The 17,961-nt window shown below is 42.7% G+C and overlaps 1 protein-coding gene across 1 annotated transcript in view; it reads left to right on the forward strand.

Moving 5' to 3' along the window:
- The window catches only part of zc3h18 (zinc finger CCCH-type containing 18), a 222,396-nt gene that overhangs the window by 169,868 nt on the left and 34,567 nt on the right, over positions 1 to 17,961 (forward strand). The window contains exons 13-15 of the mRNA XM_043707500.1: positions 1,173 to 1,377; positions 3,315 to 3,455; positions 13,988 to 14,148. Coding sequence (XP_043563435.1) covers positions 1,173 to 1,377; positions 3,315 to 3,455; positions 13,988 to 14,148 — 507 coding nt within the window. The remainder of the gene's footprint in view (positions 1 to 1,172; positions 1,378 to 3,314; positions 3,456 to 13,987; positions 14,149 to 17,961) is intronic.

The following is a 17,961-nucleotide window of genomic DNA, read 5'->3' on the forward strand; positions in this document are numbered from 1 at the left end:
TTGGAGTACTGTGTGCTGTTCTGGTCGCCTCACTTTAGGAAAGATGTGGGAGCTTTGGAGAGGGTGCAGAGAAGATTTACCAGGATGTTGCCTGGAATGGAGAATAGGTCGTACGAGGATAGATCGAGAGTGCTAGGCCTTTTCTCATTAGAAAGGCGAAGGATGAGGGGTGACTTGATAGAGGTTTATAAGATGATCAGGGGAATAGATAGAGTAGACAGAGACTTTTTCCCCGGGTACAACAGAGTGTTACAAGGGGACATAAATTTAAGGTGAAGGGTGGAAGGTATAGGGGGGATGTCAGGGGTAGGTTCTTTACCCAGAGAGTGGTGGGGGCATGGAATGCGCTGCCTGTGGGAGTGGCAGAGTCAGAATCATTGGTGACCTTTAAGCAGCAATTGGATAGATACAAGGATTGGTGCTTAGGCTAGGACAAATGTTCGCCACAACATCATGGGCCGAAGGGCCTGTTCTGTGCTGTATTGTTCTATGTTCTATGTACTACACGTGGTCCCAAATCATCTATTTAAATTGTAAAAAAAATTGCATTCCCAACATTGATCCCTGAGGCACACCCACTAGTCACTGATTTCCAAACAGAAAAACACTCATTTATCCCCACTCTTTGCTTCCTGTTAGTTAGCCAACCCATGCTAACACATTACCCATACCATGATGCATCTTTATCTTATACAGGACCTTTTTTTGTAGCACCTTGTCGAATGTCTTTTGGACTGCAGACTGGAACATTTTTCTGCTGAAGCCTCATAGGCTGAGGGGTGTCCTGATAAAGGTTTATAAAATTATGAGGGACACAGTTAAGGTGAATAGCCAAGGTCTTTTCCCCAGGTTAGGGAATTCAGAATGAGAGGGCATAGGTTTAAGGTGAGAGGGGAAAAATTTAAAAGGGATTGATGCGCAAAGTTTTCATACAGAGGGTGGTGAGTGTATGGAGTGGGCTGCCAGAGGACGTGGTAGAGGTGGATACAATTAAAACATTTAAAAGACATTTGGATAGGTAAATAGATAGGAAAGGTTTAGAGGGATATGAGGCAAGTACAGGAAAATGGAACTAGATTAATTTCGGATATCTGGTCAGCAAAGACAAATTGGATGAAAAGGTTTTTTTCTGTTCTATGCATCTCTATGACTCTATTGAAACATTAATTGATGTTTCGAAACTCTCATCAAAATTCTATCATTTTATGTTCCTTGTTCTCCAAACAGTGAAAAAGCAATGAAGAAACTTCCATCTCCACAGCCAACAGGACACACCACAGGGGCAAAGGTTCCAAAGACCACCACAGAGGGCACAAAACCTGCTGAGAACCGAGATGGAAGAAAGAAAGAACGCCAGCCCCGGACACCACCTCGGAGGTTTGGCAGACATTTGGATGGATTACTGCTTTCAGATAAGATCACTTATAACTTCATGTTGTTAAAATCAAAGCAAGTCTCTCAAATGAGGCTCTGCAATAAAATACCCTCTAAAACTGTCTCAATTTTGTTTGGTGCTGTCTCAGAACCAGCTACCAACCAATCTGTTGTTGGAGACTATCAATTAGCATCCTCTGATCAAGTTTCATTGAACTCCTCCATTAGTGCCAATTAAGTTGCTGGTATAATTCCAGGTTTTTTGAAAATTATTCCCAAAGAAGAGTCATACAGCATGGAAGCAGGCACTTGGATGCAACTCATCCATGTCTACCAAGTTTCCTAAACAGCACTCGTCCCATTTGCCTGCATTGGGCCCATATCCCTCCAGACATTTCCCACCCATGTTCTTGTCCAAATGTCTTTTAAATATTGCATCCACCTGTACCATTTCCTCTGGCAGCTCGTTACATATATGCACCATCCTCTGTGTGGAAAAAGGTTACCCCTCAATTTCTATCATTTAGAAACTGCACTGGTCCCAGCACAGAACCTTCAACCCTAACACACCCCATTCATTATCTCCATGACCTACAGTGACAACTCTATTCTTCACATATTTCTGCTCACTTCCTAGTAGAAGTGAGATGAGACAATACTCTGGCAGGAAGAATAAAAAAAAGCATATTATCTAAATGAAAAGAGATCACTGAGCTTTGAGATGCAGAAGAATCTGCATGTCCCAGTGAATGAATCACAAAATGTTAGCATGCACGTACAGTATGTAATTAGCAAAGTTAATAGAAAGTTATCATTTATTGCCGGGGAATTGAATACAAAAATATGGAGGTTATGCTTCAGGTATATGCAGCACTAACGAGACCAGTTCTTTTATTCAGGGGATAAAAGCTCCAGCCTCTCCCTATAACTCAAGCCCTCCAGGGCCAACTACATTCTTGTAAATCTTTTCTGCACCCTTTCAAGTTTAACAATATCCTTCCTATAGAAGGGTGACTAGAATTGGACTCACCAATGTCCTATACAGCTGTAACATCACCTCCCACCTCCTGTACTTAGTGTTAAGACCAGTGAAGGCAAATGTGCCAAATGCCACCTTCACCACCCTTGGCCTGTGACCAATTCTGTCCAATTACAGTATTTCCTTTTGGTCCTGACTGTTTTGGGATGTTTCTTTGAAATTTTGCCCAGCACACCTTATATTTTGATTAATCTGAAGTAGTTCTGGTTAATTTTGTTACTTGACATTCCAGTTCTGCAATCTCTGATAATATTTTTAAACTAAAACTCCATTTGTGTTTTCAGTGGACGCTTAAGAGCCCATGACACTGTTCTAAGATGAACAGGGAAGAGCTACAGTCTATCAGAATAGTGACTACACTTAGAAAGTATTTAGTCAATTGTGAAGTCATAGAGTCATACAGTAAGGTCCAATTCGTCCGCACCGACCAGCCATCTCAGTCTGATCTAGTCCCATTTGTCAACACTTGGCCCATATACTCTAAATCCTTCCTATTCATATACCCATCCAGATGCCTTTTAAATTTTGTAATCGTACCAGCCTCCACCACTTCCTCTGACAGTTCATTCTATGCACGCGCCACCCTCTGAGTGAAAAAGTTCCCCCTCAGGTCCTTTTTAAATCTTTCCCCTCTCACCTTAAACCTATGTCCTCTGGATCCGATCCTGTGAAAAAGATCTTGGATATTTAATATATCCATACCTGTCATGATTTTCTAAGCCTTTACACAGTCACCCCTTAGCATCTGATGCTCTCGAGGATGAAAGCTCCAGCCTATTCAGCCTCTCCCTATAACTCATGCTCTCCAGTCCCAACTGCATTCTTGCAAATCTTTTCTGGTTCATGTTTCATCTTTTCCTTTGTATGTTGAATAAAATCTGCATACTCAATATCTGTACAGGCGGACAGCAAGTGGCAGTGGAAGCGACAGTGGCAGCAGTTACAGTGGATCAAGTTCTCGCTCGCGATCACATTCTCGTTCAGCGTCTCGATCAACATCAGCATCTGGTTCTCAATCTGCATCCGGGTCCCACAGGTCAAGGTGAGATAGGGTTTCTATTCTTTTCAGTGCATGTCAAATTGTATAAAAGCAGTAATGTTAGGCAATGGTCCTGCCACAATCCTTGCTGTTGATGCATATTCCTGAAGGGTGAGTCAGCAGGCCCAATAGTTTACAGCCCTAAGATTGGCCTTTACTGGTGGATTTGAGAAAAGAGAAGCAACCCAGATCCCTGTCACAGATCATTGTCCGGGATATGGTTTTGTTCTCTTGTGACACCCCACTTATTAAACGTTACTAATATTGCATGGATTGAGAGTACAGGAGGGTAGCCACTATCATGGAGGCATAGCTCAGTTGGGAAAAGGATGGGAGAAATGACGGTAAAGTTTCTGTTTAATACTACAAACAGATTTGGACAGATTATTGCTGGACAGAGTGACACAGTACAATTTTATATGAATAGACAAATGGACAGAATTACCAATATTATTCCTTTTCTGTCTTGCAGTGGACAGGTGATTTGCCTCTGCTAGTGCAATTCAAAGTGAAAGTAGGATACAAATGCTGATAAAAGAGCAGAACCACAACTGAGACTCCCTTTGGACTTGTCTCTTTTTATCATCGAAAGAATCCCTACAGTGTGGAAACAGGTCATTCCACCAAACAAGTTCACAACAATCCTCCAAAGAGCATCCTACCTAGACCCACCTCCATACCCTATTCCTGCATTTCCTATGGCTAACGCATCTAACTTACACATCCCTGGACACTGTGGATAATTTAGTATGGCCAATCGACTTAACTTGCACATCTTTGGACTGTGGGAGGAAACCGAAGCACCCGGAGGAAACCCATGCAGACACAGGGAGACACTACGCAAACTCCACACAGACAGTTGCTCGAGGGTGGAATCAAACCCAGGTGCTTGGTGCTGTGAGGCAGCAGTGCTAATCATTGAGCCACCATACTGCCCTAATCTGTCCTCCTCCTTCTCCCCCCGCCCCCACCCCTCCCCCTTTCTTTTTGAATAAGGGTGTTAAAATTGAGAAATTTCCATGCAGAGTCGTGCAGCATGGAAGCAGACCGTTCTGTCCGACCATTCCATGCTGACCATAATCCCAAACTAAATTAGTCCCACCTGCCTGCACTTGGCCCATGTGTTTCCAAACATTTCTTATTCATGTACTTATCTAAATGTCTTTTAAGCATTGTAACTATACCCTTGCTTTTGATTTGATTTATTGTAGTCGCAATTGCCTAAGTACAGTGAAAAGCTTTGTTTTCCGAGCAGTAAAGGCAGATCACAGCAAACAAGGACACGCGTATCATAAAGTGCTGAGACAGGGCAAAGCAAAGGAAGTTACAAAGCAACATCAATATTAGCAAGATCAGCATTATTGAAGTTAGAGATGTCCATTCAGCAATCTAATAACGGCAGGGAAGAAGCTTTTCTTAAACCCATTAGTACGTGTTCAAGATTCTCCTGCCTGTTGGAAGATGTTGGAAGAGAGCATTACTGGGATGGGACGGGTTTTTGATGATGTTAGCAGACTTCCATGGCAACGGGAAGTATAAAGGGAGGTTGGCTTCCGTGATGGTCTGGACTGTGTAGATCAGGCAACATCCAAGGGCTAGGAAAATCGATGTTTCGGGCAAAAGCTTGATAAAGGGCTTTTGCCCGAAACGTCGATTTTCCTGCTCCTCCGATGCTGCCTGACCTGCTTTGCTTTTCCAGCACGACTCTAATCTTTAGTCTAATCTCCAGTATCCACTTTCACCTCTGGATTGGACACACAATTTTCTGGAAGTTCATTCCAAACACGAACCACTCTGGTTTTTTAAAAATGAAAAAAAAAATACCCCTCGTGCCTTTTTTTATCTTTCTCCTCTCACCTTAAAGATATGCTCCCTAGTCTTGAAATCCCCCACCCTAGGGAAACAACACCTGCCATCCATCATATCTTGACCCCTCATGATTTTATAAACCTCTATCAGACCATCTGTCAACCTTGTGGACTCCAGTGAAAAGAGGACCAACCTATCCAGTTCTCCTTATAATTCAAACTTTCCATTGTCGGCAACATCCTGGTAAATCTCTTCTGAACCGTCTCCAGCTTAATCATATCCTTCCAATAACAGGGAGACCAAACTGGACACTACTCCAGAAGAGGCCTCCCCAACATCCAGTTCAATCCTCTGAGACTTTTGCAGGGTCAAAGAATTGATGAAAGATTACTATCAATGCATCAACTATCTCTTTATCTTATTTCTTTAATATCCTTGGATGCAATCCATCAGGTTCAGGAGAATTACTGGCCTTTAGTTCTATTTGTTTTCCTAATACTCTTCTCCAATAATGGAAACTGTACTTGTTCCCCTCCCATTTTGCCCCTTGATTTCTGAACTTTTTGGAATGCTATTTTGTTGTCTTGTCGCCCCATTCCCTCCTCAGTTGAAGCAAAACACTCAGAGACACAGTATAGTTTTACCTCCTTCATCTTTATTCTGGGCCTTGGAGGGAGAGAGAACAATTGTCCATGTGCACAGAGAAATGAGTTCACAGTCTTCTTTGGAATAGCAGTTTCTCAATGAACCATATAGTCATTTTACAGGGAGGAGCATCCAGATAAGGCAGCATCCATAATAGTTAGGTGACCATTACAATCAACGAGTATCAATAGCAGAGACCAAGCCCTTTACTGTTATACAATGAATGTTTTTAACCTTGCTAACTGGATTCATACAATTTATACTTTTCATCTTATTAACTGCGTTACATACTGAATACTACCTCATCTTGTTAAATGGGTCTACATAATGAATGTTTTTCGACCGTGTTAACCCATTACCCTTGCCTCCAGCACCCCATTGTTAATAGAACATAGAAAACATAGAAAAGTACAGCACAGAACAGGCCCTTAGGTCCACGATGTTGTGCCGAGACTTAATTCTAATGTAAAATATAGTAACTTTACCTACGCACCCCTCAACTCACTGCTATCCATATGCATGTCCAGCAGTCACTTAATTGTCCCCAGTGACTTCGCTCCCACCACCTCAGATGGCAATGCATTCCATGCATTCATAAATCTCTGCATAAAGAACCTACCTCTGACGTCTCCTTTATACCTTCCTCCTAATATCTTCAAATTATGACTTCTTGAACCAGTCGATCCTGCCCTGGGGAAAAGTCTCTGGCTATTGACTCTATCTATTCCTCTCATTATTTTGTACACCTCGATCAGGTCTCCTCTCTTCTTCCTTCTCTCCGGACAGAAAAGTCTGAGCTTATTCAACCTTTCTTTGTAAGGCAAGCCCTCCAGTCCAGGCAGCATCCTGGTAAACCTTCTTTGCACCCTCTCCAAAGCCTCTGTATCTTTCCTATAGAAGGGCGACCAGAACTGGACACAATATTCCAAGTGTGGTCTCACCAGGGACTTGTAGAGCTGCAGCAAAACCTTGCGGCTCTTAAACTCAATACCCCGTTAATGAAAGCCAAAATACCATATGCTTTCTTAACAACCCTATCTACTTGGGTGGCAACTTTGAGGGATCTATTTACTTGCACTCCCAGATCCCTCTGTTCCTCCACACTGCCAAGAAATCCTGTCTTTAATCCTATATTCAGCATTCAAGTTCAACCTTCAAAAATGTATCATTTCACATTTATCCAGGTTGAATTCCATCTGTCATTTCTCAGCCCAGCTCTGCATCCTGTCTATGTCGCACTGTGGCTTGCAGTCGCCCTCTGTCCTATCAACGACACCTGAGGGGCAACTTTTTCACGCAGAGGGTGGTATGTTTATGGAATGAGCTGCCCGAAGAAGTGGTGGAGGCTGGTACAATTACAATATTTAAAAGGTATCTGGATTGGTATGTGAATAGGAAGAGTTTAGAGGGATGTGGGCCAAGTGCTGGCAATGGGACTAGATTAGGTTAGGATATCTGGTCAGCATGGATCAGATGGTTTGTTTCTGTGCTATACGTCTCTATGACTCTTTTGTGTATGAGGGCACCCAAATCTCATTGTGCATTTCCCCCCTCAATTCTGAGCCATTCAGATAATAATCCACTTGCAGTTCTTGCCAGCAAAATGGAAATGCTCATACTTGTTCACATTATATCACATCTGCCAGGTATTTGCTCGCTCACTCTCAGCTTGTCCAAATCACACTGAAGCCTCTCTGCATCTTCCACCCAGCTCACCCTCCCACTCCAGCTTTTTGTCAAGTGCAAATTTGGAAATATAACATTTAGTTCCCTCATCTAAGTTAATAATATATATATTGTGAATAGCTGGGTTTTTTTCAAAGACCCTTGCATAACCCACTAGTCACTGCCAGTCAAAAAAAACCCATTTAATCCTACTTTTTGTTTCCTGTCTAATAATCCGTTTTCTATCCATCTCAATACACTATCCCAACAATCCCATGTACTTGAATTTTAGACACTAATTTCTTATGTGGGACTTCTTCAAAAGCCTAATGAAATAGTAAACTGTTTCTCTATTTTTCCTGTCAAGAGTGGGAAGTTCACATTTTCCTATGTTATACTTCATCTGCCAAACTTTTGCCCATTCACTTACCCTCTCTCTATCCCTTCGCAGATCCTCCAACTTCTTTTGACAACTTCCTTTCATTCCTATCTTGTTATCATCAGCAAATTTAGCTACTGTGCACTCGGCCCCCTCATCCAAATCAATGGTATAGACTAAGTTGTTGAGGACCCAGCACTGATCCCTGTAGCACTCCTCCAATTACAGCTTGCCAGCCTCAGAAAAAGACCCATTTATGCCAACTTTCTGCTTACTGTTAGCGAACCAATCTATACAACACCATGGTGCTACAGCATGTGCTCTTTTGCTGCAGCATTTAATGTGACATCTTATTCTGGACTTAAGTGCTATGTAATGAGTCAGACTTTATAAAAGAACTTACAGTAAGGGAACACTTAAGAGACAGAAATCATAATATGGTGGAGTTCAGTCTGCAGTTTGAAAGAGAGAAGGCAAAATTGGATGTAATGGTGTTACAGTTAAATAAAGGTAATTATAAGGGCATGAAAGAGAAACTGATGAAAATCGATTGCAAGCAGAGCCTAGCGGGAAAGACAGTAGAGCAACAATGGCAGGAGTTTCTGGGTGTAATTGAGGTTCATCCCAAAGAATAGAAAGATTACCGGGGCAGATTAGACAGCCATGGCTATCGAAGGAAGTCAGGAAATGTATCAAAGAAAAAGAGACAGCCTATAAAGTGGCCAAGAGCACTGGGAAATCAAACGATTGGGAAGGCTACAAAAACAAACTGAGGATAACAAAGAGAGAAATAAGGAAGGAGAGGATCAAATATGAAGGTCAGCTAACCAGTAATATTAGAAATGATAGTAAAAGTTTCTTACAATACATAAGAAACAAACGAGAGGCAAAAGTAGACATTGGGCTGCAAGAAGGCTAGTCCTGGAAGATAAGGAAATAGCTGATGAACTTAATAAATATTTTGTGTCAGTCTTCACAGTGGAAGACATGAGTAATATCCCAACAATTAAGGAGAGTCGGGGCAGAGTTGAGTATGGTAGCCATTACAAAAGAGAAAGTGCTTGAAGAGCTAAAAGGTCTAAAAATTGATAATTCTCCTGGCCCCAATGGGCTGCATCCTAGAGTTCTAAGGGAGGTGGCTGAAGAAATCGTGGAGGCGTTGGCTGTGATCTTTCAAAACTCACTGGGGTCAGGGAAAGACCCAGGTGATTGGAAAACCGCTGTTGTAACCCCTTTGTTCAAGAAAGAATCAAGGCAAAAGATGGAAAATTATAGGCCAATTAACCTGACCTTGGTTGTTAGTAAAATTCTAGAATCCATCGTTAAGGATGAGATTTCTAAATTCTTGGAAGTGCGGGGTCGTATTAGAACAAGTCAGCATGGATTTAGTAAGGGGAGGTCGTGCCTGACAAACCTGTGAGAATTCTTTGAAGAGGTAACAAGTAGATTAGACCAGGAAAACCCAGTGTATGTTATCTATCTAGACTTCCAAAAGGCCTTTGACAAGGTGCCTCACCGGAGGCTGCTGAGTAAGGTTAGGGTCCATAGTGTTCGAGGTGAGCTACTGGCATGGATTGAGGATTGGCTATCTGACAGAAGACACCAAGTTTGGATAAAAGGTTCATTGTTGTGGTTCTGTTCACCGAGCTGGGAATTTGTGTTGCAGACGTTTCGTCCTCTGTCTAGGTGACATCCTCAATGCTTGGGAGCCTCCTGTGAAGCGCTTCTGTGACCTTTCCTCCAGCATTTATAGTGACTATAAATGCCAGAGGAAACATCACAGAAGCGCTTCACAGAAGGCTCCCAAGCATTGAGGATGTCACCTAGACAGGGCACGAAACGTCTTTTTTTTTTGCAACACAAATTCCCAGCTCGGCGAACAGAACCACAACAACGAGCACCCAAGCTACAAATCTACTCCCAAACCATAAAAGGTTCATTTTCGGAATGGTCGACAGTGTTGGGGCCGCGGCTGTTAACTTTATATATTAATGACCTGGATGAAGGGACTTGGGGCATTCTGGTGAAGTTTGCTGATGATACGAAATTAGGTGGGCAGGAAGGTAGTACTGAGGAGGTGGGGAGGCTGCAGAAAGATTTAGATGGTTTTGAAAAGTCGTCCAGGAAATTGCTGATGAAATTCAACGCGAACAAATGCGAAGTCTTGCACTTTGGAAAAATAATACAGGCATGGACTATTTTCTAAACAGTGAGAAAATTCCTAAAGCCAAAGTACAAAGGGATCTGCGAGTGCTAGTACAGGATTCTCTAAAAGTTAACTTGTAGGTTGAGTCAGTGATTAAGAAGGGCTCATGCCCGAAATGTCGATTCTCCTGCTCCTTGGATGCTGCCTGAACTGCGCTTTTCCAGCAACACATTTTCAGCTCTGATCTCCACCATCGGCAATCCTCACTTTCTCCTCAGTGATTAAGAAAGCGAATGCAATGTTGTCATTTATCTCAAGAGAGTTGGAATATAAAAGCAGCGATGTGCTACTGAAACTTTATAAAGCTCTGGTGGGCCCCATTTAGAATACTGTGTCCAATTTTGGTCCCCACACCTCAGGAAGGACATACTGGCACTGGAGCGTGTCCAGCGGAGATTCACACGGATGATCCCTGGAATGGTAGGTCTAACATACGAGGAACAGCTGAGGATCCTGGGATTGTATTCATTAGAGTTCAGAAGGTTGAGGGGAGATCTAATAGAAATTTACAAGATAATACATGGCTTGGAAAGGGTGGATGCTGGGAAGTTGTTTCCGTCAGGCGGGAAGACTAGGACTCATTGTCACAGCCTTAGAATTAGAGGGGGTCAATTTAGAACGGAAATGCGGTGACATTTCTTCAGCCAGAGAGTGGTGGGCCTGTGCAATTCATTGCCGCAGAGTGTGGAGGTCAGAACGTTAAATGTCTTCAAAGCAGAGATTGATAAATTCTTGATCTTGCAAGGAATTAAGGGATATGGGGAGAGTGCGGGTAAGTGGAGTTGAATTGCCCATCAGCCATGATTAAATGGCGGAGTGGACTCAATGGGCCGAATGGCCTTCCTTCCACTTCTATACCTTATGGTCTTATTAGATACCTTTTGGAAATTCAAATATAACACATTAAGTAGCATTTTCAATACACAGGTGAAACAAGAGAGAATGTAACCATCGCCCCTTGATATTGATTGGCATTAACATCCTTTATTCCCCCACTGTCAAGATCCCAGAGGTGACCATTGACCAACATGGAATTAGCCATATAAATAATTTCAACAGATCTGACAGTGTTTGGACAAAGAAAAAGATTTAAGGTTTCAAGTTTGGTATGGCTGTTTGTTATTCGTACTGAGATCTCTGCTTTGTGCTATATGAAAATGTAGATGGTGGGTTAGTAAGTTTGCAGACAATACAAAGATTGGTGGAGTTGTGGATAGTGTAGAAGATTGTCAAAGGATACAGCGGGATGTAGATCTGTTGCAGATATGGGGGGAGAAATGGAGTTTAATCTGAGTAATTGTGAGGTGCTGTACTTTGGGAGATCAAATGTTAAGGAAAAGTATACAGTTAATGGCAGACCCTGAGTAGCATTGATATGAAGGGGAATCTTAGGATTCAAGTCCATAGCTCCCTGGAAGTTGCCACAAAAGGAGATAGGGTGGTAAAGAAGGCGGGTGGCATGCTTGCCTTTATTGGTCAGGAAATTCAGTGCAAGAGTCAGGATATCATGTGGCTTTAAAAGACTTTGGTTAGGCGTTCAATTCTGGTCGCCATGTTATTGGAAGGATGTGGAGATTTTGGAGGGGGTGCAGAAGAGGTTTACCAGGATTCTGCCTTGATGAAAAGGTATGAGTTTTAAGCAGAGGCAATAAAAACTCAGATCGTTTTCTCTGGAGTAGCAGAGGGGAGACTTGATCGTCCATAAAATTATGAGATGCACAAATAGGTCAGATGGTCAGAATCTTTTTCCCAGAGTTGAAGTGTCCAATACGAGGGGGCATGTATTTAAGCTGGAGGCAGATACAATAGGGCCATTTAAGGAACTTGAGATAAGCATATGAATATGGAAGGATATGGACCAAGGACTCCACTCCTATGGGTCACAAGTTCAAGGTAAGTGGGGAAAAGTTTAAGGGAGGTATGCATGGAAATTTCTTTTGGCAGAGAGTGGGAGGGTGCCTGGAACGCGTTGCTAGCGGAGGTGGTAGAGGTGGGCAAGATAGCATCATTAGAGAGATATATAAACAGACACATGAATGGACAGGGAGCAGAGGGGTATAGATCTGTGGGCGGCACGGTGGCACAGTGGTTAGCACTGCTGCCTCACAGCGCCAGAGACCCGAGTTCAGTTCCCGCCTCAGGTGACTGTGTGGAGTTTGCACATTCTCCCTGTGGCTGCGTGGGTTTCCTCCAGGTGCTCCAGTTTCCTCCCACAATCCAAGGATGTGCAGGTTAGGTGAATTGGCCATGCTAAATTGCCCATAGTGTTAGGTGAAGGGGTAAATGTAGGGGAATGGATCTGGGTGGGTTGCGCTTCGGCGAGTCGGTGTGGACTTGTTGGGCCGAAGGGCCTGTTTCCACACTGTAAGTAATCTGATCTAATCTAAAAAAATAGGAGACATGTTCAGATAGAGGATCTGGTTCAGTGCATGCTTGGAGGGCCAAAGGGCCTGTTCCTGTGCTGCAATTTTCTTTGTTCTTTGTAAGGACAGGCAGAAGGCATTTAATTTGCTGTCATGTTCGACACAACATCACAGACCAATAGTCCCGTTCCTGTGCTGTAAAGTTCTATGTTCTATGACTCTTAAATAAAAGTCAAATGGACTGCAAATGGTTCACATTTGCACCGTACCATCAGAGAAAAGGCAACTAGGGATGGGCAATAAATGCCGGCCAGCGACTCCCACATCCTGTGAAATAATTTTTAAAAACTCTAATGTTTCTCCTTTATCCACTGTGCATGTAATATTGTCAACAGGATCTAATAGACGAACTAAATACTGTTTGACTCTGTCTGATCACACATTGTGATTTAGAGTCATAGCGTCAGTTAGCATGGAAACAGACCCTTTGATCCAACTTATGCCCACCAGGCTTCCCAATCTAAACTAGTCCTATTTACCTGTTTTTGGTCCATATCCCTCTTAAATTTTTCCTGTCCATGTATCTGTCCAAATGTTTGTTTTTAATGTTGTAACTGTACTGCATCTCTCACTTCTGGCAGTTTAGTTGATATGTGTACCACCTTGTGTGTGAAAAGTTTAATCAATATATGTACCACCCTGTGAGTGAAAAGGTTCCCCTTCAAGGTTCCTTTTAAATCTTTCCCCTCTCACCTAAAATCTAGTTTTGAATTCCCCTGCCCTAGGGAAAATACCTTTGCTATTCACCATATCTATGCCCCTTGTGATTTTATAAACCTCGATAAGGTCATTCCTCAACCTCCTGCTCACCAGCGCTAAAAGTGCCAGCTGATCCAGCTTTCTCCTTTTAACTCAAAACCCTCCAGATCTGGGAGCAACCTTGTAAATTTTTTCTGTACCCTTTCTAATTTAATAATATCCATCCTAAATCAGCGCTACCAAAACTTTGTGTCCTCACCATTGTCCTGTACAGTTGTAATGTGACGTCTCAACTCCTTTATTTGATTCTCTGACCAATGAAGGTAAGTGTGCCAAATGCCGCCACCTTTCTTATTTTCTTAAGTACCCTGCTGAAAGTTCCTTCATAACAGATTCTAAAACTTTCCCCATACCAAATGTTGGATTAAATCGCCAGTAGTTTCCTACTTTGTTTCCCTCTTCATTTTGGGATTCTCAAAGCTGAGGACTTTTGAAAGAGTACATCAGAACATCTTCCAGTTTTTTTGTTTCGTCATCTGACTCCCACCATTTACAGTATTTTACTTGTGTTCCAGTGTTGATTACATCTTTGATCAGGAACTTGCTAGAGGCATGGTTTTTAATGTATTCAACACTGGCACACTGTAAATCATTTACTTTCAGTGTCTAACCTTAAACAGAATGTTTCAAAGCATTAATTTTGTTCCAGGTCCCTCAGTGTGAGCAGTGTATCATCCGTGTCAAGTGCATCATCAAGCAGCAGCTCTGTAAGAAGTGCCGATTCTGAGAATATGTATGCAGATTTAGCTAGTCCAGTCTCATCTGCCAGCTCTCGATCACAAGTTCCTGCACAGAAGCAGAAGGAAAAATGTGCGTATCTCCTCTTAAAATGCTTATTGAAGTAGATTTTCCATTTTCAGAGGTGCTATTTGGATCATCTTAAATTGTGAACACAACTGTGTGAATGTGAACAGTTGGGTTCTTCAAAGCAATGGGATACCACAGCTCAACGCCTACATACAATAAGACCTGACATCAACCCTTACCTGCATTAACTTGGCTCGGTCATCAGTGGTAATTCTGCAATTTGCCTCAGCACTCCGATAGTGGATAGTGTATAATCAGCTGGGGTTTTAATTATAGCTCTGCTGGAAAGGGTGTGATTGGGCTTCCTATTGTCTCTGGGCAGGTTGATTAGAAAATATCCAAGGGGCACGAATCAAGGATTGGAGTTGAACCAATGTCTGTAAAACTGCATTCATCAAAACTCGGGAAGTAAGTTAGTGGAAGAGGAGAATGGATATCTAATTGAACCTGAAGTTATCAGATTTTGGTAAATCAGTATAATTGACAGTACAGAAACAGTGAGATCCAGAGTTGGATTGCAGGAAGTTAATGAAATGGATCATTTCCAAATAATGTGGTTTCTAGCTAACATAGATTCCAATATAATTTTAAAAATTCACCCATGGGATGTGAACATTGCTAGATTGACCAGCGTTTATTGCTAATTCCTGAGTGCCTGGGAGAAAGAGTGGTGGTGATTTGCCACCTTGAACCACTGCATTCTTTAAGATGTAGGAAGTTCCAGGATTTCAAACCAGTGACAGTGAAGGACCAATAATATAGATCTATGTCAAACACAAAAACAGAAGTTGCTGGAAAAGCTCAGCAGATCTGGCAGCATCTGTGAAAAAAAATCAGAGTTAACATTTTGGGTCCAGTGACCCTCCCTCAGAACTGATAGAAGCTAAGAAGATAGGCGGAAGTGGGTACTGCAGGTGCTGGAGGTTAGAGTCAGGATTACAGTGGTGTTGGAAAATCACAGCAGGTCAAGCAGCATCTGAGGTGCAGGAAAATCAACATTTCGGGCAAAAGACCTTCATCAGGAAAATTAGGATGCTGCCTGACCTGCTGTGCTTTTCCAGCACCACTCTAATCTGGAAGCTAAGAAGATGTCAGTTTATATGCATATAATAAGGTCGGGGGAGGGATTAAGGAGTAAACAATAGGTGGGGATAGAGACTAAAGAGAGAGAAAGAAAAGTTGGACAGACAAAGGAGTGAATAACGATCTGGTTAGGAGAGTGTATAGTTGTTAATGGAGGCTATTAGTGGCTATTAACATTCCATTAACAGTTATCCATTCTCTTCGCCAGATTCTTATCCACTCCTTGTACAACTGTTCTCCTTTCTTTAGACTCTATCCCTGCCTACCATTTATTCCTTTCCCCCTTCCCCCACACCCCTATCTTATGCATATAAACCAACAATTTTCCAGCTATCGGTTATGAAGAAACGCTAACTCTGATTTCTTTGCACACATGCTGCCAAACGTGCTGAGCTTTTCCAGCAACTTCTGTTTTTGTGGTGCAGGCTCGAAGGGCCGAATGGCCTACTCCTACCAATTGTCTGTTGTCTCTGATTTACAGCATCTACAGTTGTTACAGTTTTTATTTAAATCCAAGGTTACAAAATTGTCTGAATAATAGGACACAGAGATGGATGGTCAGTGGATATTTTTCAGTCTGGAGGAGAGTTGTAATGATGTTCCCCAGGCATCAGTATTTAGAGAGAGGAGTCCTATTATCCTGGGTGGGTTCAAAGGTCAAAGGATGAAATTTGAGTTGGAATCGGTATTTGGATCCTTGTTTTGACTAATATCTGTCAATGATACAGATCGTAGCCTGTAGAAGACAATTTCAAAGTTTACGGATGATTGAAAATTTGGAAGTATTGTAAATTGTGAAGAGCCTAGTGTAGAACTTCAAAAAGACACAGTGAACAGTTGGTCCAGTGGACAGATGAGCTTCAACGCGGTGAGGCTAAGATGACCTATTTAAGCAGGAGAGATAAAGGAGAACTAGTGTTTGAATTTCAAAAAGGCGTTCAGTAAGCTATGGTACATAAGGCTACGTAATAAGATAAGAGCCCCTGGTCTTGTGGTTGTATATTAACATGGATAGAGAATTAATTAATTAATAAACTGGAGCGAGCTAGGATAAGAGCATTTTCAGGTTGGCAACCTGTAACTATAAGTAACTGAGACGAGGGAAGTGAACATGCTGTTGCAAAGTTTACAGATGCCACAACAAGTGGGAGGCAAGTCGTGAGGGTGACATAATGTCAACAGTGAGATAGATCATTTTAGTGAATGTGCAAAACCTTATCCTCCTTGTACAGGTCCCTTCTATGCCAGCTCTTTAGATTAGATTAGATTACTTACAGTGTGCAAACAGACCCTTCGGCCCAACAAGTCCACACTGACCCGTTGAAGCACAACCCACCCATTCCCCTACATTTACCCCTTACCTAACACTACGGGCAATTTAGCATGGCCAATTCACCTGACCTGCACATCTTTGGACTGTGGGAGGAAACCGGAGCACCCGGAGGAAACCCACGCAGTCACGGGGAGAATGTGCAAACTCCACACAGTCAGTTCGCCTGAGTCGGGAATTGAACCCAGGTCTCTGGCGCTGTGAGGCAGCAGTGCTAACCACTGTGCCACTGTGCCGCCCCCACAGGCCTAGTATCTAACTACTATCTTCCTCCGGCCTATGGCACAGGATGTAATCCTGAGATCACAACCCGTGAGTTCTGCTTTTCAACATCCTACATAAGTCCCTAAATTCCCTTTGCAGGGCTGCATCTCTCTTTCTGCCTATGTCATTGGTACCAGTATGGACCACAACCTGTGGCTGCCTAAACTTCCTCTTCAGAATGTGACTGCTCAGAGACATCCTTGACCCTGACACTCGGGGAGACAACAGATCCTGGAATCTTGCTTGTGGCCATAGAAACACCTATCTGTGTCCTTGTCTATAGAGTCCCCTATCACAAATGCTCACTTAGACTTTGACCCTCCCTACTGTACAACAGTACCAGACAAGGTGCTACTGATCTGGCTACTGCTGGTTTCCCTGAGTGGCCACAACCACTCCACACCAAAACAGTATTTTTTTCATTTATGCCCAGGATGAGGGCATCACTGGCTGGGCCAGTATTTATTTCCCACCCATGATTACCCAGAGGGTGGTTAAGAGTCAACTACATGCTGTGGGTCTGGAGTCACATGTAGGCCAGACCAGGTAAGGATGGCAGTTTCCTTCCCTAAAGGTCATTAGTTATTCAGGTGGGTCTTTTGACAATCAACAGTGGATTCATGGTCATCATTAGACTATTTAATTCCAGATAATTATTGAATTCAAATTCCATCATCAAATGGAATTCAAACCTGGGTTCCCAGAACATTACCTGGATCTTGGGTTTAATAGTCCAGCGATAATACTGCTCAGCCATCACCCCCCAAACTGTTTGAGAGGGGAATAGCCACAGGGGATTCTTGCACTGTCTACCCATGCTTACTAATCATCTTGGTGGTCACCCAACTCTTCTATATCTGTGTAGCCCTGACTGGTGGCATGACCAGCTCACTAAACATGTTAGCCATGACATTCTCAGCCTCATGGGTCCTCCATGGTAAGTCCATCTGCAGCTAGAGGAATCGCAGCTGAACATAATTCCTGCATATGTGATCACTATGGACACTGGAAGTATCCCTGGTTTCCCTCATATTGCAGGAGGAGCATTCCAAGGGGCCGAGTTATCATGCCATTTCAAACTTTATCAACTGCAGACAATAACATAGCAACTGATTACACAAACTTACCCATTCATCTCC

Source organism: Chiloscyllium plagiosum, chromosome 17, assembly GCF_004010195.1.
Source record: "Chiloscyllium plagiosum isolate BGI_BamShark_2017 chromosome 17, ASM401019v2, whole genome shotgun sequence".
In the NCBI taxonomy this organism is placed as follows: domain Eukaryota; kingdom Metazoa; phylum Chordata; class Chondrichthyes; order Orectolobiformes; family Hemiscylliidae; genus Chiloscyllium; species Chiloscyllium plagiosum.